Raw genomic sequence first — 23,020 nt, 5'->3', positions numbered from 1 at the left:
GGGGAGACGAACATGATTGTTCGGTCGAGCGAGGAAAAGACGAGCAGGTGAGGGGGCTCGGTGCGGAGGAAGGAGGGAGTTTGGTCGAGCGAAGAAAAGCGAGGAAAAGACGAGCGGGTGAGGGGCTCGGTGCGGAGGAAGATGAACAGGAGTTTCGGAGAGGTAGAGGAGGGAGGTCGATTGAGCACGAGTCTCCGTCGCAAAGAGGAGAAGCGAACGGGAGCTTCGATCTGGAGTTGCGATCGAGTAACAAAGGAGAAGCGAGATCGAAAGGAGCAGGTGTCGAGCAGGGTCAAGCGGCTCTTCTGTCGCGCGCGAGAGGGAGGAGCAGGCAAGCGGGGTCGAACGGTTGCTCTGTCGCGGACGAGAAGGAGGAGCAGGCGAGCGGGGTCCAGCGGAGCAAGTGTCGAACGAGGTTTCTGTCGAGCGGGGTAAGTCTTCAGTTGAGTGCGAGCAGGGAGGCGAGGGTCTCTGTCGAGCGAGATCGAGCAGAAGTAGGAGCAGGCGTTCGGGAAAGGCAGAGGAGGAATATTAGCAGAGGAAGAAGACCATCCTTTAAAATTGGAGCGGGAGCAGTTACTCTGTAAGCCATTGGTGGGGAAATAAATGATTTCCAAATGTTCATTAAATGAAAAACATTAAGAGCTGAATTAATTTTAATTAAGATAGAATTTAAATAATCCATTTGAATTTTGAAATTTTAATTTCAAATTCAGGTGAGCGGGTGCCTAGCCCGTGTTCAGCCTGAGTCCAGCCTGAATCGAACCCGAGTCGAACATGAGCTGAGCCCGGGCCCGCGCACTGTTAAAAAAATGTATCGATATCCGTGCTAGACGCTCGTGCGCGAAACTATAACGATATGAGTGTCCTTCCTAGCTAAAGTCGACGTTCCGGATATGTCGGCGTGGTCCGTTTCGTCATCCGGGGTCGTACGGACGAATCATTCGGACGAGTTTGCCAACGGGCGAGTCAATTTAAGCCAAAATTGTGCGGGGTGCGATGCGTGCGCAAAAAATGCAGCGTCATCGAGCGTTCGGGGCGCCATTCTAGGGGCTGCTCCTATTAATGTAGGAACTCAACTCGAGCTTTATGTGTCGATCCTAATCAACTCAATGGAATGCCGAAGATTTGGGACCGCCCATGCGAAACTCGGAGTGACGAGATGACCTGAATTTTCTAAATGGTGTGGGTTCCGTACTAGTCCTCTAAGAGAGTAGAACAGGGGAAGCCTAAAGCTAGACCCTAGGCTCTAAGGAGAGACAAAAAAAGACCTCATCCAGAAATGAGATCAACAATTGCTTACAAAGAATAGCATGCATCCGGCTTAGGTCGCTCACCATTTTCTTTAATCATTTCATTAGGGCCGCAGCACCTAATGTGAATAAAATGAGAAGGCAGACACATTTTACTTGAAATGTACTTGGCAGTAGATTTCATAAATGCAATAGCCTCGCATAAATAAGAACTTATCTGTAGATTTCACAGATGCAACAACCTCGAATAAATTCTCCTTTTTATTGTGGAGCCATTTGGCAAATTGAAAAAGGGATGCCAAGTAAAAAGAGTATAGTGCTTTTTTAAATATAGCATATTTGAAATGTGTGAGTTGCGTGGTAGGGAGTAAAGCAAATGTAAAGGATAATATTTTTTCATTTAGTTTGAAATTGACTGAATTCAATGGAAAGCACAGCAAAGAAGGTAATGGACGCTGACTACTGGCACTAGCAGCTGCAGCGGCGGTGATGGATGGTGTCAACAGGCTGCGGGCTGAAAAGGCCAGCGGCAGCGATAGCTAGTACGCTGTCTGAAAATTGACCAAATTAGACTAGTTGTGCATTCACTAAAATTGAATGAGTTTCAAATGCTTCAAAATTTTACACCACATTTCTTTTACAGTCAAACAAATGTCAACTTTTTCAAATCTCTGTAGAGGGACTGTGTTGGCCTCATTTTTAGTGAGGTCATAGTTTCCTACCCCCAGAACCCAAATCTAGTCTTAGGACTCCTTTGTTGACCATCTTAACAGACTAGTAATGGAGCTCACCTCCCGTAGAACTTCAAACCAATTCTTGACTCATTTATGTGAAAAACTCGCATGAGTGGTTCCAAACACTCAACTCCTAGTTGCAAGGGCTAAGGACCAACACGTAGAGGGCCCGAAAATAAGTTCCTACAGGATCAGATGACCTTACGTGAACCGTCTGTGACTCAACAACGCACTCGCTACACCACGTACGAAGTTGACGCATTTTTGGCCCGACCATCGGCAAACTTGTCTGGACAATCCCAGATGACGAAACGGACTGTGCCGATGCGTCCAAAACGTCAATTTTAACCAGGAAGGACACTTATTTTGCTAGGGTTACACGCGCGCACAAATGACACGAAAATCGATGTACATTTTTTTAGCGGGATGCGGGCCCGGGCTCAACCCAAGTTCGACTCAGGCTCGATTTGGGTTAATCACCATCTCACAGAATTTCAAATTTTGAATTTTGAAATTCAAAGGGAGCATTTAAAACTCATATTAATTGAAAATAATATGTTTTTATTCTTTTCCAATTGAGTCGGCATCGAAGAAGGAAAGTATTCAATTCCCCGCCAAAGCTTTCACGTAACGGCTCCCTTGAATCTTCGGCTATAGTAATTGGCCTCGACAGAAGGATTCTTTCGATCACCCCCCTGCTCGCTCCCGCTTTCTCTGGATTTCGATCTCCCTCACGCCTAAAACTTCTTCTGCGCTGAAGAAAACCCCTCACGCCTACTCGCCGCTTCCCGCACCAAAGGCCTTCGCCTCCTTTCTTCCTCGCGCGATCGAACAATCGCCCGATTCCACCATCCTCCGCTCGCTCCCGCTCCAGTTCACTTTCTCTCGCGTGCGATCGAAGCTCCTGATCACCTTCTCGCGCGACCGAAGCCTTCTTCCTCGCGTCTTCTCTCTGCGTCGAAGAACCCCTCTCTCCCGTTCGACTCCTCCTTCCTCCTCACTGCATCTGACGCCTCCTTCCCCCAGACAATTCGAAGAACCCCTCTCTCCCGGTTCACCTCTTCCTCATTTCTCAAAGCCCGAGGTCATCGTCTTCCCAGAAGCTTCTTCATGTTCAAAGCGTACCAAAAATAATTTTGGAGGCATCAGATACTTTAATTTTGAAAGGCTTACCTTTGGACCCATTCAGGTATTCTGAATATGCATATTCATTTCACATTTCCCTCATCTCCAGTGACTGTTTATTCTAATTAAATTGCTCGGACGGCATGAACTAAAGTTGCATGTGGTTTTCATTTTATTTTCTAAATGGAAATTGATAGGTTATATATTGCACAAGTCTTTGAACTATAAGACAAATTGCCTATTTGATCTGATTTCCAACTTTTGTGTAAACACTTAATGAAATCAGCTAAATCCTTGGTATTTCAAATCATTTTTGTAGACACATTTTGATTGGCAATCCTTAATATGCAAATCCTTTCTATTGCCATTTTCTTTATTTTGAATATGTATTGTTATGAGCAATTACGGTTAAATTTACTTTGCTTCATCTGTTGATCAAAAATTCCATTACTAGGAGGATATTCAAATCACTTAGAATGGTCTTATACCTGCATAAACACATCATGCCCTAAGAAGCATTAGAAGAAACAATTCCTCCCAATTTTCTTTACTTGACGAACGTAATTTGTCATTTATGAGTATTGATTCCTTATGTTCAAGCATCACAGGTTAAATATTGATATCGTGGATTATAAAATAACTTTTCCTTGATTCACCTGTAGCTAATTTTGAGGGCATTTACATACATAGTACACAATTTTGTTGTATTTATACATCTCACCTAAGCTTTCATGGTTACATAGCACTCAAATCTTTAATTTCATATCGAAAATAGCTTTATTTCTTCTTTGTCAAAAGTGAAATCCACTTTCTCATGCATAGATTCCTGACACCAAACCATTATAATTATAAATACAAGGTTTAGGTGTAAAATATGCGAGTACATCTGAATTGAGTGAAATGCATGTAACTGTCCCAATATTAGTGGGTGTGCGGGTTCAAATTTCTGATTCAATACTATGACAAGTCTTTTTTTTTTTATAGCACGGTATGCATGTGATTATTTTCTTGCCTTTAAAAGTCTTGTTTATTGTTAATTAAATGTTGTTGGGGGTCATTGAGAGCTATAGGTTGCTTAAAATTAATGTTTGGGTGCTGTAAGGAACTTGGAATCAATGTTTGTGAGCTGAAATTGGGGTTTGGGCTGCTGTAGGCAGCTTACAAGTGCTGCAAATTACTGTTTGAAGGTGTTAAAAATGCTGTGAGAGTTTGTGGATAGTTGTGAGAATTGTTTGGAGAGCTGTGAGAAATATTTAGGTGTTGTCAAGTGCTGTAAATTTCTATTTGGAGGTGTTAAAAATGTTGTGATAGCTTTTAGAGTGCTATGAGATCTTTTGGAGAGCTGTGAGAATTGTTGAGATGCTGAAATTGTGGTTTGGGCTGTTGTGGGTAGCTTACAAGTGTTGTAAATTACTATTTGGAGGTGTTAAAAATGTTGTGAGAGCTTTTAGAATGCTACGAGATCTTTTGGAGAGCTGTGAGAATTTCTTGGGTGCTGAAATTGTGGTTTGGGCTGTTGTAGGTAGCTTACAAATGTTGTAAATTACTATTTGGAGGTGTTAAAAATGTTGTGAGAGCTCTTAGAGTGCTATGAGATATTTTGGAAAGTTGTGAGAGTTGTTTGGAAGCTGAAATTGTGGTTTGGGCTGCTGTAGGTAGCTTATAAGTGATGTAAATTACTGTTTCGAGGTATTAAAAATGTTGTGAGAGCTTTTAAGGTGTTGTGAGAGCTATTTGGTATTATTTGGAACATAGTTAAATGTTGTTTGGGGCATTTTGTGGGCTAATTTTGGCATGATTTTAACACCATTTGGGCACCATTTTGGCACTGTTTCAAGGCTGGTTTTGAGAGTTTTGCCTACTGTTTTGGGGTTGATTTTGATAGCTCTATATTTACTGTTTTGGGGCTGGATTTTGAGAGCTTTGTCTATCGTTTTAGGGCCGGATTTTGAGAGTTTTATTTACTGTTTTGGGTTTCACTTGATTATCTTTGGGTTTCACTTGATTAGTTTTGGGTTTCACTTGATTATCATTTAAACGTTTTTTTTTAGGTCGATTCACTTATTGTTTTCCCCTTTCGGCTTTACTAGATTTGGAAGTGGGTCAACCTCCTTCTTTTTCGTTTTATTTATTTTTAAATGGTTAAGTCAAAAAATGGGAATTTCTGATTTAATTACTTGGAAGACACTTAGAAATATTTGAGGATAAGTTGAAAAACACTTAATTGGGGGTAAAACACTTTAAATCACTTTAGGCACAAGTTAAAGTCTAGGCTTTCTAGATTTTAGGAGCACGCCCTAGGTGAAAATCCATCTACCTAATTCTCAGTGTAGGTCTCCTAGATTTTAAGAGCACACCCTAGGTGAAAGTCCATCCACCTATCTAGGCTTTCTAGATTTTAGGAGCACGCCCTAGGTGAAAATCCATCTACCTAATTCTCAGTGTAGGTCTCCTAGATTTTAAGAGCACACCCTAGGTGAAAGTCCATCCACCTATTTCTCAGTGTAGGTCTCCTAGATTTTAGGAGCACACCCTAGGTGAGAACTCATCTGCCCTCGGTAGATTGTCGGGTTGGTAACTCTTGTTCAAGATCGGGAAGCACACAGTCCAGCTCTAAACCCCCACTTTTACCAATGTCTTACACCCAGTCCTGATCTTTATGTGGCTAATAGTTTCTTTTGCTTATGATTTCTACAACTCGTTTTTTCTAACTTTCATGCTGAGTTTTCTAGCCTTATTTATTTTTCTTACAAGTTTATTTAAATCTGTTGCAAATCATATTATACTCGCAATATTAATCACGCAACAGTAGCAGATGTCATGTACGTTTTTACAATTTTATTTACAGCATTTTACTTTATTGCATTTTACTTTTCAAAGTTCCTTTTATTTACTTGTAATTTACTTATTCTGCATGAAAAACCAAAATCAAAATAAAACAAAACCAAACATGGACACCAAAACTATAAAACATAAATCACCAAACTCAAACACTTAAACCCTGGAGCTATCGCGACGGCAAAACGTTCAGAGCTAAATTTGCGGGCAGCATGACGAGGAACTCAGACCGAGAAGCAAGAGGATCTTATTCAGCAATCTTTCCTAGTCTAAATAACAATTCATAGGACTTCGAAGTAGTTCCCCCAGCGCGACGTAAATCCTCACACCCTCTTTAGGTTCCTGTACAACCATGTTGTGCAGCGTAAGTCCTAACTCGCCTTAGGTTCTGAGGTTGTCGTGTGGTACGGCGTAAATCCTCTTATCTGTGGTGGTTATTTGCATAATCAGATATTATGCAAATGTAAGTCTCAAACAATAAAATTGGCAGGATTAAATACATAAATAACATATTCTCCAAAACACATACACACAGTAGGATAGTCTGGGAAGTCACTGAGGTTTCTCCTCAGGATCTGTGACATCCCCTACCTGTTCCTTCCTTTGGACTCCTAAAATAACTAGTCCTATTTGAGTCACTCCCACTTATTTTTCCACATCCTATCGTGAAAACCTAAACTTTGAAATCTTGAAGACTAATAACTCTGATCATTATCAAGAGTTTTCTCAAGTGACCCTAATCGTTTAGGAAGTAATTAACTATATGAGTTTGCATCTATAGGGAACTTGGAACTCAGGTAAAATAAACCCTATTTAATATTTATATTAAATAGGAAAACTTATCGGTCACACATAAAAAGGTTCGCAGGTTAAACGGATGTCACAAATCTCTTAGTCTACAGGATTGGATCTACCGCCGAGAAATACACTCACCTTTCGGAAATGTGTAGTATTCACGGTATCGAGCACGATTATGCAAATTATTGGATGAATGAGATCCATTTGGTCTCATTTTTTCAAAAATTAAAATACGATACTTTCAAAACCAAAAATATATACCTCTTATATTTAAATTAAATTTTAAAAATTATTTTCAAAATTTTCAAAATCAAAAAGTTAACCGACAAATTCTGATAACTCCGCTGAAGACTAGTTCCTCTTTCCATTTTGATCAAGAGGTTTTGTCTTCATACATCGGTAGTGTGTCCATACCCATCGTGGGTCGGACTGTTGTTCTTCCGTTGACATACTGTGCTCATTTCTTTCTTGAGCTAGTATAGTAAACTCTTCTTGAATTTCAGGATCATCTGCTTAACCATCCTTAGGCAGAGGGGTTCAGGAATCCCTACGGTTTAGTGGGGTGGACCCCCAATAAGTGTGGTAGGTTAGAGTCAGAGCGCGTCTGATGAGGAGTGGGTCCTTTTCCAATTCTAAATCGGGTTCTATACATCGTGATCGCTTCACTTCTCTTTCGAGTTCGGCTTGTTCTTTTTGCAAGTCACCTCAAATTTTAACTTTGAAGCTTTCTCAATAATATTAAAATTTCACAACCTAATGCCCAAAACAAACATTCACAGTTAAAGAATCAGACAAAATTTTGAACAAAAGACACAACATGACAACCACAAAAATGACTTTAAGTCAAAATCACTTGGATAGGTTTCGAAAGAAAAGCTCAGTTCATAAGAAAATTTTGTCAATTTTTGTGCTTTCCTCCAAGTTATTTCACCCGGAAATAGAGCACAGTACTCTGACATTCAACAATTTTTCAACTGACAGAAAAGATGTCGTCCCTAATGTTGCCCTTCTCGTGCAACTTGCCTACCAGCAGGGACGCCCGTCATATGGGATCCAAGATTAAGTTTGGGTCTGAATTTGACCAGTTTGAAGTAGTACTCGGTAAGGCCCCGTTCGTCATAATGAAAGTCGTTGACCCGGATGTCCAGGAGCCGTCCACTAAATTCAACTTGAATTGTGGTCAAGACTTCCCTTCCCTCAAAAGGACAAAGTTCACTTCTGCTCTCATTAAGCCAGCTGCCCCTGTTACTGCCAAAGCTGCCCCCGTTTCTGCAAAGACTTTCACTATCACTCCCGCTGGGATTACTATGGCTGCACCCGCTCCTGCTCCCCCACCAGTGTCTAAAGGAAAGGGAATTTTGTACGAAGAGAATCCGGTTCTTGTCATTGTCCCACCGCCATCTATGTTTGAAATTGGTTCTAGTTCGAAGTCCGATCAACTTACCAAAACTCAACGGAGGAACCGCAACAGTAAGGTTCTGAAGGCTAAAAGAGCAGAAGCTTTGAAAATTGTTCCGTCCAAAGAAATTCCTCAGCAGGAGGAAGTTGGGTTGTCTAAGACTAAACATTTTCTTGGAAGAAGCAGGTTTCACCCATTGTCTACTGCTTTGGTGTTCCCCGCAGAGTCATTTCAGATAACGTATAGCGTTCAAGAGTACTAAAATCAACAGTTTTGTCAAGCGACATAGAATAGATTGAAGATATTCCACAACCTACTACTCGAAAGCGAACGAACTAGTGGAGGCCTTCAATAAGACTCTCATGCAAATCCTAAAGAAGACGTTAGATGACAATAAGAGAGGATGGCACGAGCAGTTACTTGAGGCATTATAGGCGTACAAAACGACGTTTAGAACCCCGACTCATTCTACACTCTACGCCCTGGTGTATGGGTCTGAGGCTGTGCTTCCTCTGGAAGTGCAATTACCCTCTCTCAGGCTCGGCATAGCCAACAAAATCACGACAGAAGAAAATGTAAGGCTCCGACTTGAAGAACTAGAAAGCCTCGAAGGGAAGCGACTCGCAGCACAGCAAAACCTCGAGTTATACCAAGTAAAAATGATACAAGCCCACGACAAGCTGGTCCGCCCAAGAACGTTCAAAGTCGGCGAATCAGTAACCTATTCTTGCACACCGCAAGATAGGAGGAAAATTTGAACTGACTTGGGAGGGGACCGTTCGTGGTCGAAAAAGTCTACTCCGGAGGATCCTATCAGCTGATAGATTGTCAGGGTGAAAGGCCCATGTTATCAATAAATGGACGATATTTGAAAAAGTACTACGCATTGTGACGTTTCGAGGGACTTAGTTGCGAGTCTTGAAATATGCCGATGTGACAATTGTCTATAACTTGCTCCAATAAATAAAAAAAAGGAAATGTAATGGAAATGATAAAATGATTTCTTCTGAAAAAAATCACATTCTCTTCGCATTGAAATCTGAAACTCCATGAAATGAATTGGCATCTACATGCTTGAAATGAAATGTGAACAAGATTTTGAAAGCAATAATTAATATTAAATAAGTGTTGTTCCTATTCGGTTTGAATTTTAGCACGCTGACTTTTCTCCTGTCTTTTGCAGGAAAATGTCAGACGGAAGACTGATTTTCTCCTTTAGAAAAGGCATCAAACTCGCACTCGACGAGGAAAAGGTGGCAGTGGGCGACACCATAGACTTTGACCTGGACTTTGAATGGGTGAAGATGGAGTACGAGGGGCATCTGCCGAAGGACGTCAATTTAGAAGAAACAAAAGGTTTGAATACAGTACTCAACTTCAAAAGCAAAGAAAACACTACAGTAACAAATAAAAGGAAATTTGGGAATGACGAAGAAGAAATCTTGGGAGTCGACAGCCCAACAATGAAGACCATACAGATGCAGTCCTTGGTCATGACAACAGAGGGAAATCTCATCAGTGCTTCGTTACAGGGGGTCCCAACAGGCACATCCAGAAAGATACCACTTTCATGCACGCAACGACGCAACATTGGGCGTCGCAAGCTCTTGATGCAGGACCGCTTGAAGAAAAGGATAGCCGAAGAAGCAACTTTAGCAAGCGTCCCGGTGGCACAAAAGGAAGAACAAGTACATGACTAGCCAATAGGGGATGTCATTCCTCAGCCTCCAATAAAGCGGACAAAAGTCGAGCTAGTGATAGAGCCTGCTTTGCCAGAACACGTACCAGCCAAGCCCCACGAGAATCGCGTCACGATTCCGGTAATGCAAAGCCAAGAAGATTAGCAAAAGATCAAGCCTTACACTCCACGACTTACTAAACTAAGGCGACTACAGATAATCTCAGTAGAGGAGCTGGAGAACTTTCAAAGGATTCGAAAGCAAAATTTTGACTAGCCAATAGGGGATGTCATTCCTCAGCCTCCAATAAAGCGGACAAAAGTCGAGCTAGTGATAGAGCCTGCTTTGCCAGAACACGTACCAGCCAAGCCCCACGAGAATCGCGTCACGATTCCGGTAATGCAAAGCCAAGAAGATTAGCAAAAGATCAAGCCTTACACTCCACGACTTACTAAACTAAGGCGACTACAGATAATCTCAGTAGAGGAGCTGGAGAACTTTCAAAGGATTCGAAAGCAAAATTTTGAGCACTTTGAAAGAATTCGTGAAAAATGTCAACATTCTGGAAGGACTAGAGCTGCACACGGATGCGTTCTCGAAGGACGAGCAGAAGAGCATAATTGATTGTGTCTTACACCTCGGAGACTTAGGCCGGGCAGGCCGTTTGAGAAAGAAGACGTATTCTGAAGCCCAGAAATGGATGCGAGGTAAGGGACGGATCACTACAACTATACTCGTGACAAGAAAGGAAATTTGTCGGGCATCATAAGACACGATGAGGTGAACCGATGCCCTTGATAATAAAGAAAATAATTATAAAGATGGTCTCTTGGCACATCTTACCAGCGGATTGTGTGTCTAACAGTTGCATTATCAATATTTATGAAGAGGGAGACTGTATCCCACCACATATAGACCACCATGATTTCCTGAGACCGTTCTGCACAGTTTCTTTTCTCAGCAAATGCAACATCATGATGAGAAAAGAGTTGCGGGTCGTTTGCCCGGGTGAATTCCATGGGCCAGTAGAGATTCCTCTTACAGTTGGATTAGTGTTAGTACTTAAAGGAAACGAAGCCGATCTAGCCAAACACTGTGTTCCAGGAGTGCCACGGAGGAGAGTATCCATCACTTTCAGAAAGATGGATGACAGCAAAACACCATTTGGATACCGTCCTAACCAGGATCTAGAGGGGTTATAGCCTTTGGAATTGTGAGACAGCACACCTTTAAGTGTGTACAAGGAGACTTATGTCTCGGAGTATGCCTTGAGAGGAGGGTTAGTCTCTACACAATTTCAGATGGTTTATACAAACACTTGACATGAGGAAGCACAGATAACTTACAAACAATGACCGCATTATAAAGACAGATGTCACTCATATGTATTACTTGATGTTTATCAACATAGCACATTCAGATTATGTTTTGATGTACCTGATTCTAGAATATCAATAAAGTTTATTTTTTCCACATTGTTCGATTGGTTTAGTGTCGTTAAGCTGAATCCTCAATTCAGTTCTGCAAATACTAACGAACCAGGAACGATAAAAAAAAAATGACTTGCACTAAACAAGTTGCAAAAATAATGTCAACCACAGCGTAAAACTAAACAAGTTTTAAAATCTAAAAGTGAAATAACAACAAAATTCAACAAACGAAACAATAATCTAATTCCATGTGACTTTGAACTTGTCCCCTAAGTAGCTCAAATCAAACGACCGCCAAAGTCGAAACAATCGAAATCAACCAATTCAAATTCAAATCTCGACCCAGCTAGGTTGAGCCCTCTCAGTCTATCTCCATCGTCGTTTTTGCCTCGGGCCAAAGTCTCCTTCCACGAGAACACTGGGTCCTCCATTTCAAGTGAAAGAGGTTAGCTAGTTTTACTTGCATAAAACTGCACTCTTTTCGGTTCTTCGTCTCCTTTGACTTAAATCTCTTGTTGGTGGTCCCTAAATTTCGACGTAAAGCCCTTGTTTGTGGTCCCTGTATTCTGACGTAAACCCCTTTTTGATGGTCCTTAAATTTTGACATAAACCACTTGTTGGTGGTCTCCAAATTTCGACGTAAACCCCTTGTTGGTCTCCAAATTTTGACGTAAATCCCTTGTTGGTGGTCCTTAAATTTTGACGTAAACCCCTTGTTCGTGGTTTCCAAAAATTTTGACGTAAAACCTTGTTGGTGGTCTCCAAATTTTGACGTAAAACCCTTGTTGGTGGTCCCTGTATTCTGGCATAAATCCTTTGTTGGTGGTCCCTAAATTTTAACGTAAAGCCCTTGTTGGTGGTCTCTGTATTTTGACGTAAACCCCTTATTGGTGGTCCTTAAATTGTGACGTAAATCCCTTGTTGGTGGTCCCCAAATTTCAACGTAAACCCCTTGTTGGTGGTCTCCAAATTTTGACGTAAATCCCTTGTTTATGGTCCTTAAATTTTGACGTAAATCCCTTGTTAGTGATCCTTAAATTTTGACGTAAACCCCTTGTTAGTGGTCTCCAAATTTTGACGTAAACCCTTGTTGGTGGTCTCCAAATCTCGACGTAAACCCCTTGTTGGTGGTCCCTAAATTTTGGCATAAATCCTTTGTTGGTGGTCTCCAAATTTCGACGTAAACCCCTTGTTGGTGGTTTCTAAATTTCGACGTAAATCCCTTGTTGGTGGTCTCCAAATTTCGACGTAAAACTCTTGTTGGTGGTCTCTAAATTTCGACGTATTTCGACGTAAACCCCTTGTTGGTGGTCTCCAAATTTCGACGTAAACACCTTGTTGGTGGTCCCCAAATTTCGACGTAAACCCCTTGTTGGTGGTTTCCACATTATGACGAAAACCCCTTGTTGGTGGTCTCCAAATTTTGACGTAAACCCCTTGTTGGTGGCCCTTTTTTGGCGTAAATGTCTTTGTTGGTGACTCTTTTCTGGCATAAACCCCTTGTTGGTGACCCCTTTTTTTGCATAAACCCCTTTGTTGGTGGCCCTCTTTGATTTTGTTATTATCTCTCATCATTTGCTATAAGCTAAAGGTGAAATTTTTTCTCAATCTTAAACAAAAATTGCAACTATTAAAAGCTAAGTCATTTAGCACTTATCAACTAGCCTTGATCAAAAGTTCATAAAGTCCTCATAACCGGGAGGATAATTAACCATAAAGATTTGTACCTATGAGAAATCTAAAACCAAATCATAAAGTCTTCCCAAAATGAGAGTGAAATCTCCGGAGAGTTAATTATTTAAAATCAATTTATCTTCTAAAAATATAACCCAAAATCACATCTTTTTTAGATGAGTTGAGCACAAATTTCAAATTTTATAATCAAATACTCAATTTTTGTTCAATTGATCTCAAGTACATTATGTTCTAAAAAACTTCTCTATCCTTCTAATTTTCACTTATAATAGAGCCATAACAAGCATTAAAAATTTTCTAAGAATTCACCCAACTAAGTAATACAATAAAACTACTTTGCAAGAGAACAGCTCAAAACAAGGACTTAAATTTTAAAGTGAAAATTGCTAGTGAGTCTATATCTGGATGTGAAAAATTTTTCCTAATAGTAAAATAAACATTAAAAAGTATATGTTACATTACAAATAGTGATTGCACTCAGTTTACTTTTCCAAGTTGAGTTTAAATCTTCATGGTTGAACTATTATAATAAACTGACTTTTAGGTGTGAAACTCTTGCAAATTGGGAAAATAGCAAATTTCATGGGTGTAGAGAGAATCTCTAGTTGATGTGCCACTCCTTGGAAGTATCGTGCAAGTTTGAATTTTTCAAATAAATATCTATCTTATCGATAGAGAACTGGCACTTAGTTACCCCCTCTGATTTCAGATTCTATAGCCTATCAAGCAAACAATGCCATAAACTTCATTTTCTTCTAACAATTTACCACATTAAAGGCAAGATTTGAAGTAAGCTTGTAATTCGCAAACATTCCTTTACAAGCTTCGCAAAACAAGTAGTCCCATACGGATTCTTAAGAAAATCACATTCTTTAATAAAATTTTAAATGCATGGCAAATTTTGAGGCAAAATCCATTTATAGCATGAAAAATGATAAAAGGCCATGTTTAATGGATTCTACTCAGCTCATAATACTGCATTGAAACATTCCAAAAATCAAGAAGAAAGAATAATTACCTGCCAAGAGTTTACGCAAAGATTATTGACATAGTTTAGCATCCATGACTCCAATTGTGAATGAGATCCAAATTTTTCATCTCCTTTGATACATGTTTCCCACGTACGGCGAATTAAAGCATAAAGCTCCAGATTAACTCGCCCAATGCTAAAATAGGACAAATAACTTAATGAGAACGAAATTTAGTGGTGTGGTCGAAGGCTTTAAATTAAGAAAGATAACAAGGATGGATCCGGTAAAAAAAACTGCTCTAGGAAAAACACAAGTAACTTCCTATTATAGAGTAAAATAAAAAAGACTAAACCAAATAGCTGAAAAGCAAAATATTCTGGTTGGACGGTTACACAAACGGCACTTGATTATAAATTTCAATATTAAAACATAAGTATGCCTTATTTAACTGATGTACAACAAATGAAGATGAAACATATATCTGAACCTCAAAATCTATGACATGACTAGCAGCATGCAGATGGCAGCATTAATTCCGAAGAAAGAAAAGGTTTTTGTGCAAACCAAACCCCCCACCAAAGTAAATTTGTAAATTTAGCCCCTTGAGTAACTTGGAATTTGCCAGTTAATAAGTACATTCACAAAGACAAGCCTACATGAATGTATGTACCACCTAATTTATATTAATTTGTAGTCAGCCTTGTGAACCATTCACTGCTCTTCAGTTTTGTGATTAATAAACATTTTGCTAAACCTTCTAGCACAATTTATAAGTTACCTTACTCCATTTTCCTATGTATTCCATTAACAATTACCATATATTCCTGCCTAAATGACAGATTTTCTTCCCTCTCCGTGAATTGTACATGCATAAATCACACAAATTTAATTTTATAACCTTGCGTTCAATAAAATATACTCCCGCACTAGAAAATAATTATTTTCATACTCAATGCTTCATACGTGTGGTACATCCCTCTTCACATTTATATATTTGCCACACTCAACTTAATTCTTTGTAACTTCTTTGTCCCCCAAGACAAAAATCAATAAAATAATGCAGGGTTTATGGTTCTCTTGTAAACTTTTCCCATGTGTTCATCATATTCTCTTATAGTGATTGGGGATATACGTGAACCAGTCCACTTGATTAAGAAATCAAATTCGGCTCGATTAATACTCGATCAAGTTTGAACAATTTAAAAAAAAAACGAAGGTTAAATGAACCAACCTTAAACACGGCCCATCTTTCAATTTATGTTCACGAACAATGTTGTTTGTTGTTCAACAAATAACTCGATAATAAGCACAATGATAACTCATATTATATATGATATGATTTTTAAACAAAATTTGATAAACTAGAACTTATTTAATTATATATTTAATAATAATTAATTATAATTTAATATCAATATATTTGAAGATTAATTATTAATTGCATATTTATTTAGTTAAATTTTAGTAATTAATTAATCCATGTTTATAATTAATTAATCCATGTTTATAATTAATACATCATTATCCATCGTATTCAATGCATTAGAATTTTTAATATTAATTAACTTATCATTATATAAATATATGATATCTATTTATCAATTATATAATTCACATTAATTATATAACACATATATCCTTAATATTTTTATCATTCCACAAAGCACGGTTTACTCAACACTCAACAGACTCGGCCTTCCCCTTCCACAATTCTGACTCGTTTGTTTCACATGAAATGTGTAACACGCAGTTTAAATTGGTTGTAATGCTAGCATTATACACCCCCATCTCCCAAGAAGAGGGGATTTCACAAATGATGGGCCACAAAGATTTCTTCATCCTTCATGACTCCCTTGACAAGCCACAAGGCGGATAAAGTGAGAACACTAGTCTTCAGATTAAGACTTTGAATCATTCCCGGTTTTCCAAAGACATTTCTTAGCTTGAAGCTCTATTGCAAATTAGTTTTTCTCTACTTACATCAACCCGTGAAGCTAGCATTAAAGCTAACTATACATTACATCGAGAATCCAACCACCATCAAAATGAAGGGCTGAGTAGAGTCCTTTTTCTTGACCCTGTGATTGGGCACACGATCAGATCCATTTCAATGTGGTAAATATTGAGGCATCGTTCACCTTCCTATTTGGAAGACTTTTGCCCCGTTCAACAAGGCCCTTCCCTATCTATACTGAAAAAACTAAAAATGGTAATGCTTGTGTTCGTTATCGATGACTAACTAGTCGCTATCCTTTTTTATGACAAATAAGTGGGGATCAATGGGAAGGAATGATGCTTTCACAAAAGGCTGGTCAATCTAAACATCATGATAGCTTTCAAAAGTAATAGTTGGCCTACTGACGAATAGAGTTGTGTTGTCGGTTCCATAACAAATGAAATGTAACTGATTCGGTTAGGGCCGTAGGCGAGTGCAAGCGATATCGATTATAGGCTAGAGGTTTGAATCGAACAGGTTAGGGTGTTTGTCAAGGCAAGCTGAAGCAGAGATAAAAGGAGGATGAGGGTCAAGCCGACTATGGCCATGAACGCAAGGGAATCCAAGGGCCGCGAACGTATCGACGCGTACGAAGCCGAGCACTTCTTCTAGTGAGAGAAAGAGACGATTAAAGGCAAGGGCTTTCCTCGCACGTGTAATACTGAGGACAAGGACGAGAGATGAGCCAAATCGAACAACAATTGACGATCCAAAGCGTAGTCCAAGATTTTGGAAGCGAATGTAGGAGGAGAACCAAGTGAGCGGTCATAAGTGATGTGTGTAAAGAAGCAAAAGCGGAGGAGATTCACGGGAAGCAAAGGGTAGCAACACATGCAAAGCCGAGAGCAAACTAAAACAACAAGAAAAAACTAAAGGCTAAGTGGTAACGTTCTGTATAAAATAATAATAATAATAATAACAATAATAATAATAATAATAATTAAGTTATTGTGATCCATTATGTTATTTAAAGACGTGAAGCTAAGTAATTAACAATTTTTAAGTAACCATAAAAATTAATTAAATAAGATTTAAATAAAATAAGAACATTAATAAATAATGAAGGGAGAATATTGATAAATAAATTAAATGAACTAAATTAATTACAACTTTAATACTAGAGTAATAGTTGAATAAAGGAATAACATAAGCAAAAAACAAATTCAAAATAAAAAATATGAATTATGTGCATAAAGGAATTACAAAATATCCGATTTATTAAGAAGATAAAAGAAAATTATCAAGCAATATAAAAATATAAACTTTTTAAATCAGTATTGCATCCAAAAAATCATATATCTAGCTTAAAGCTACATAGGTTTCAAAGTCAAACTTAGAGAATTTCAATGGTGCACCTTCCAAAAGGAAAAGGAATACCAAGGAGTGAGGCCATTGTAACTGAAAAATCCAACTGCGGGAACAAATGATAAAAGGAGATAAAATGATCCATGAAATAGATCCAATTAGATCAATGTCATCAACTAAACTAAAAATTAGCTAACTAACCTGCTGGAAGGTGCCAATGCAAATTTTATTTCCATCCTGCAATTTTGAAATATTTGAAAAAATAAGCAACACAACCAAAAGCATTGTGGTATAGCCTAAGTTATCTTTCGAGTGAAACAGCTACATGTCAAGAAAATGATAACCAATATTCATAAAAGTGGTTTAGGCTCTTGAACCTACCATGAAAATAAAACCATATTTAACCAACAGATGCGACCATGTTAATTTGAGATAATAAGCATCAATAATATATTAGACAACAGCACTTTCTTTAGATGAAAATCAAAAATAAAACAAAAAGACAGAAAGGATGATCTAATAGCCATCTACAAGAAATAACACACAATAATGCAAAAGCATAAAACCAAATGTTCGATTGAAAATCTTATTGCAGTCAAAAGACAGGTTATATCAAATTTAATAAAACTTAATAACACATAAAAATCAATATCTAGAAATTATAGAATAAGAAAAAGAAAATATGAGATGCAAATAGTAGAACCTACACTGTGTGTGTGCAAAGAGATAGTTTTCCCGTAAATCCTTCAATCACTGCTTTCACTATAATATGGCAAAAAGGAATTACGTCTAATCACTGCTTCCACTGTACGATGGCTAATTTTGAAATAGTTTATTTTTGTAAGCATGCAATTTTATATTTTAAGTTAAATTTATGAAGTTTAACTTTATTATTTCATACCTGATTTTATGATGTTTTTAATAGAAAATAATGAAAATATATATAAGATATATTTAAAATTTATTAAATATGAAAGAAATGTATCCATGACATGTCGTGTCTTACATTTTATAATTGAGTCGTGTTGTAATGTCATATAATGTTGTGTCTATTTCCCGTGTTCGTGTCCTTGCTCCATAGTCAGCATTAGACAAAAAATTTATGACCATTATAAATAAAGTGCCAAAATAATCCCAGACTATTTACATGGAGCCGTTTTAGTTTTAGAGTTTATAGAAATGTCAAAATAATCCTTAGAGACTTTAAACTGGGGCCGAAATAGTCCCCATTGAGGACTATTTATTAGAGCCCAATATTAAAATAAATGAGAACTATTTTGGTATTTCTATAAACTTTGGGACTATAATAGCCCCGTGTAAATATTTGGGGATTATTTTAACGCTTTACTCATAGTATGCCTTAGTTTAATTAAAAATGGTTGATAATGGAATAAAAAAAATAATTTTTATATAACATCAACATCCTTTTTTGTGCCTCTTGTACCCATCCACATGAGGAATTCATTCAATTTTTTTTTTCTTAATATCTACTTTCATTTATCACTGCAGTTCTTCCTCTAACAAGATCTCCGTTCCCAATAAATCAAGGTACCAAAGTCCTTTATCCCCACATTCAATGTCTCACCATACAACAATTAATCTAAATGAACATAAAACGTCCAATTTGCCTGCTATAATGAACTACTATCTATGTACAACTATTTCAAAACTAAATGGGTAGTTTGCAAGTAAAACAAAAAAATCGGAACACAAAAAGGTATGACATGAGACGAGGCGATTCTTGAAAATATGACATGAAAATGGGTTGAATACAATAGTTAAACTAACATTACCATATTATAAAAGATAAGACATATTTCATAAACAAATAAAATGGAATTTTTTATCAAATATCACAAATAATAGGAGAAGAATTATAGTTCTTATTATATCATACGACTTTTAATACTATAGTTCTCATTACATGCCTAACTTTGTGCCCTATATAAAAATTTTAAAATATTGCTGTAGAATTAAAGAATGAAACCTGCAAAATCACATGCCTAGCATTGTAAACCATATAGTTTACAAGTGTCTAACTTTGTGTTGACATAGGACCTCTAGAATTTTATTAGCTTTTATAGCATGACAACCTAACATGACTGATATGAGCCTTAAATGTAGAAAATATATAATTACAGTATGACAATTAAGCATGTCTTACCCAAGGTGAACATGGAGCTTAAATATTGAAGTAGTATAAAATGTGATTTAATAAAACAAAGGGGCATTTAAATACATGGCCCATAATTTATTTATACATCTCACAACTAAATTTTCATATTGACACACAAAGCACTCAAATTTTTAATGTCACGTGAAAAATAGCACTATTACCACTTTTTAAAATTCGAATAAATCTTTTCATGCATAGGTTTAAAACAGCAAAATGCTACGTATGTAAATTTGAAAGTTTGGGTGTGAGATATGTAGATATATAAGAATCGTGTGCCATGTGCGTCAATTTCCAAAAAATAAGAACAAGGCCACAAATAAGAGCAAGTTTTATTCAGAAAAAAAGCATACCAAATCAAGATGGCAATAGTTGTTATCAAGAACAGAAGCAACTGGAGCAGAAGAATTACTTAAGCTCAGAGCAAAAAGTGAAGTTTCAACCTGCATGAACTATGCCATGATTAGCCCCTAAAAAACTAATAAACAAATAAAAATAAGTGTCAGACACCCAAATCTTTCATATTACTTCAAAAATATCACTATTTAAGCTTTTAGAATGTGAAATACACCTTTTCATGCATAAGTAAGATGCATCAAAATCTTCCATATATGTAAAAATTGAAGATTAGATCTTCGAAATGTAAATGCATAAGAATTGAATGGTATGCTTGTAAATCTTCCATAAGTTTATGACCTCTTCAGCAGTGCCACCACCATGATCCCCATTTAAAGTTTGGCCGTGGTCCCCCATCACAATAAAGAGAGTATTCTCATGAAGACCGCCAGGTCCAGACTGGTTCTTCAAAACCTCAACAACTTCCTGAAAGAAAAAAAGATCAGTGTTAAAAGGAAAAATTAAAAAATTAAATTTGATTGCAAACTTTGAATCTTTATTGCAATATTTTTTTAAACTTCGGAGTGCGGGATGTAAACATGTCCACAAAACATGTAATATTTTTTGGAACTTCAAAGTTCAAGAAGATTTACCTCTAAAATAGTGTTATATTGTTCCAACTTTTGTATCATCGGAGTTGAATCAACACCATAAATATGTCCTGCATGATCCTAAGGCAAATGAAACAGTGATATGGTGGTTGAAAATGCAGTCAATATGTCGAATGGAACTTTCAAAGCAACGCATATTTCATATAGCACCAAAAGACTGGAAATATTATGGAGACCAATAAACATTTTAATGGATAGAGATAATTAAACCAAGCTCAATGATCACTTGTGTTTAAGGTATTAAGGACATATGATTATGAACTGTAACTGTTATCTATGACCAAAAAATACATGCCGATAATCACCATAAAAGATCATTCTTCAAATTATTTAAATCATTTTATGTTATCACAATTACAAGTTTATGTTTTGCTCCACTAATATTATATACCATTTTAAAAGAAAATTTAATTTGTTCAACCAATATGTTAATTTGGTTAACAAATTCACCTTCATCTCTTTGATCTCAATGATTTCGCTTCAGTATTCCTATTTTTGTTTATTTTCAGGACTATCAGTATTTATTGCTGAATTTTGTTTTCTAGGTTATGTATTTTTCAATTTAAACCTTCACGCAATAATAAAGATGTAGAAAGTTTGAATGATCATGAAATTCACATCTACCTAAAAAAGAAGGCAACGCTGCATCTTTAATCGGTTTAAGTTGTCCTTTGCAGGAAAAATTTTCCTAAAAATGTAAGCATAAACTGATGATTGTAGCTTCAACAAATACAATTTTTATTAAAAATAAAGAATTAAACCATTTTTATGGAGATGCAACATAAGTTTCTTGCTCTTCTTGAGGAAAGTATTGGTAAACTAGGGTTCATGATGAGCCCACCTTTATAATAAACAGATGTGTCCTAATTTACAGATGCCTAACACAATTCTGACATGCTGTAGATGTGTCCTACGTAAAATTAAAAAAAAAATTAATACATAAAGGACACGTGATTAATTTGGTTTTATTTTTTAATTGCCTTTTTTTTTTTTTTTTTTTTTTTTTTTTTTGCTTTTCAAAGAAGAGCCAAATTTATTATTAAAATGGTTACACACGCGCGGATACACACACACACGTGTGTCTGAATTTTAGAAATTTTGGTTTTCGGTATCTTTTATTTTTATTATTTACTATTTTTAGTAATTTCTACTTTAAAATTTATCTATTGTTGGTAATTTATATTTTCATTTTTTTTAGCATGGAGATTTTGTGGCTAATTTTACTTAATGTGATAGCCTTCTCGTGCAATTTATCTTTTAACAGAGTTTTAGGAAATTGAAGTGAAATAATTATTTTTTCTTCCCCAAAAAATAACATGGTATCAGAGCATTTAGGGTTTTGTCTCTCTTGTTGCTATTTCAAATCCGCTAATCTGAACCTCTGTTGGTAGCTTTGATTTATGGATTGCACGAGTAGCAAGGAACTATTTCAAATCTCATCCAAAACCATCACTCATGATAGTGATCAGCGGCTATATCACTTTTGCTCTCCCAGTTTTGCCCAAAATCATTGGCTATGTGACTGGGCATCACGATAAAGCCACGATTCTTGCCTTCTTGATCGTGAATGGCGGTAATGCCCCATCTGCTCTCCAGGTTTTGCCCAAAACCCTCGGCTACGTGACAGAACCTCACAATACATCATACTTCGAGCTAGCTGGAAAGCCAATGACATGATCATGACATACAAAAGTTCCCGCTCAATCTAGAACGCTTCTTCTAGTGTGCAGAATGGATTGTGTGTCTTGCACGAAGAAATTCCTCTCCCACTTCTCGCTTTTGACGATGAAACTTGCTTAGAAGTTATAAAAACCAGTCGACTAATTGGGATCTTGCTCGAAAGTTTTGAAAATTCATGTTCCTTTTGCTACAACTATCACTAAGAGGACTATGGTTCTTTATCGCCGTTTTTTTTTCGATCACAAGTTTTTCTATCATTGAATCCTTCTCCGCCGACTTTTCCTTGTCTGCACTGTTAATAATTGAATTAACTCGCAACCGAAATCTTTTTGTAGTATTGTAACATCCTCTTCTCATCTCTAATGATCTACAAATCAACGATGAGTGATGCCAAAAGAAATTTATTTCCCAATAACTCTGAAAGAACTTCACCCTACCCATGGTGGTGAGAGCATTGCAAAAAATCATGTCGTATGAAGAAGACATGTTGGAAGCATCATGGTAAACTTGTCAATTGAAAATCAAGATACAAACAGAAAATTCAAGTATATCAAGCCACTATTGATGAAACTAAGAAGCTTTCTGCAAACTTGGATGTAGTATGTTTCACCAAGGAGCAAATAGAGCAAATGCATAGGTTATTTCAATATGCAAAATTGCCACCGACTCCGTCTTCTTCTTCAATAGAAAAAGGTAACTCTCTAGTCACGACATTGTTAGGTATTAATCCTAATTTGGTTCATTCTTGGATATTTGATTTTGGTGTAACTGAGCATATGACCAGTTGTTCAAAACTTTTCTCATCTTATAGACCCTTTGTAGGCAACAAAAATGTCAAAATTGTTCATGGTTCTCTCTCGATAATTGTCGAGATGGGAATTTTCAAGTTCGTGATTTGCTCCATATTTTTAATTTGTGTTGGAATCAATTGTCCATT

The 23,020-nt window shown here is 37.1% G+C and overlaps 1 protein-coding gene across 2 annotated transcripts in view; it reads right to left on the bottom strand.

Annotated features, from left to right (window-relative positions):
• The window catches only part of LOC110021136 (GPI ethanolamine phosphate transferase 3), a 72,730-nt gene that overhangs the window by 31,354 nt on the left and 18,356 nt on the right, over positions 1-23,020 (bottom strand). For both annotated transcript variants that reach the window (XM_020719489.1, XM_020719490.1), the window contains exons 8-13: positions 20,386-20,463; positions 20,093-20,218; positions 19,750-19,839; positions 17,425-17,460; positions 17,274-17,329; positions 13,970-14,117 (exon numbers count right to left, since the gene is read on the bottom strand). In XM_020719489.1, coding sequence (XP_020575148.1) covers positions 13,970-14,117; positions 17,274-17,329; positions 17,425-17,460; positions 19,750-19,839; positions 20,093-20,218; positions 20,386-20,463 — 534 coding nt within the window. The remainder of the gene's footprint in view (positions 1-13,969; positions 14,118-17,273; positions 17,330-17,424; positions 17,461-19,749; positions 19,840-20,092; positions 20,219-20,385; positions 20,464-23,020) is intronic.

Source organism: Phalaenopsis equestris, unplaced genomic scaffold (assembly GCF_001263595.1).
Source record: "Phalaenopsis equestris unplaced genomic scaffold, ASM126359v1 Scaffold000123, whole genome shotgun sequence".
In the NCBI taxonomy this organism is placed as follows: Eukaryota; Viridiplantae; Streptophyta; class Magnoliopsida; order Asparagales; family Orchidaceae; genus Phalaenopsis; species Phalaenopsis equestris.
The sequence above is the reverse complement of the archived record's forward strand: the minus strand, read 5'-3'. Positions and strand labels throughout refer to the sequence as shown.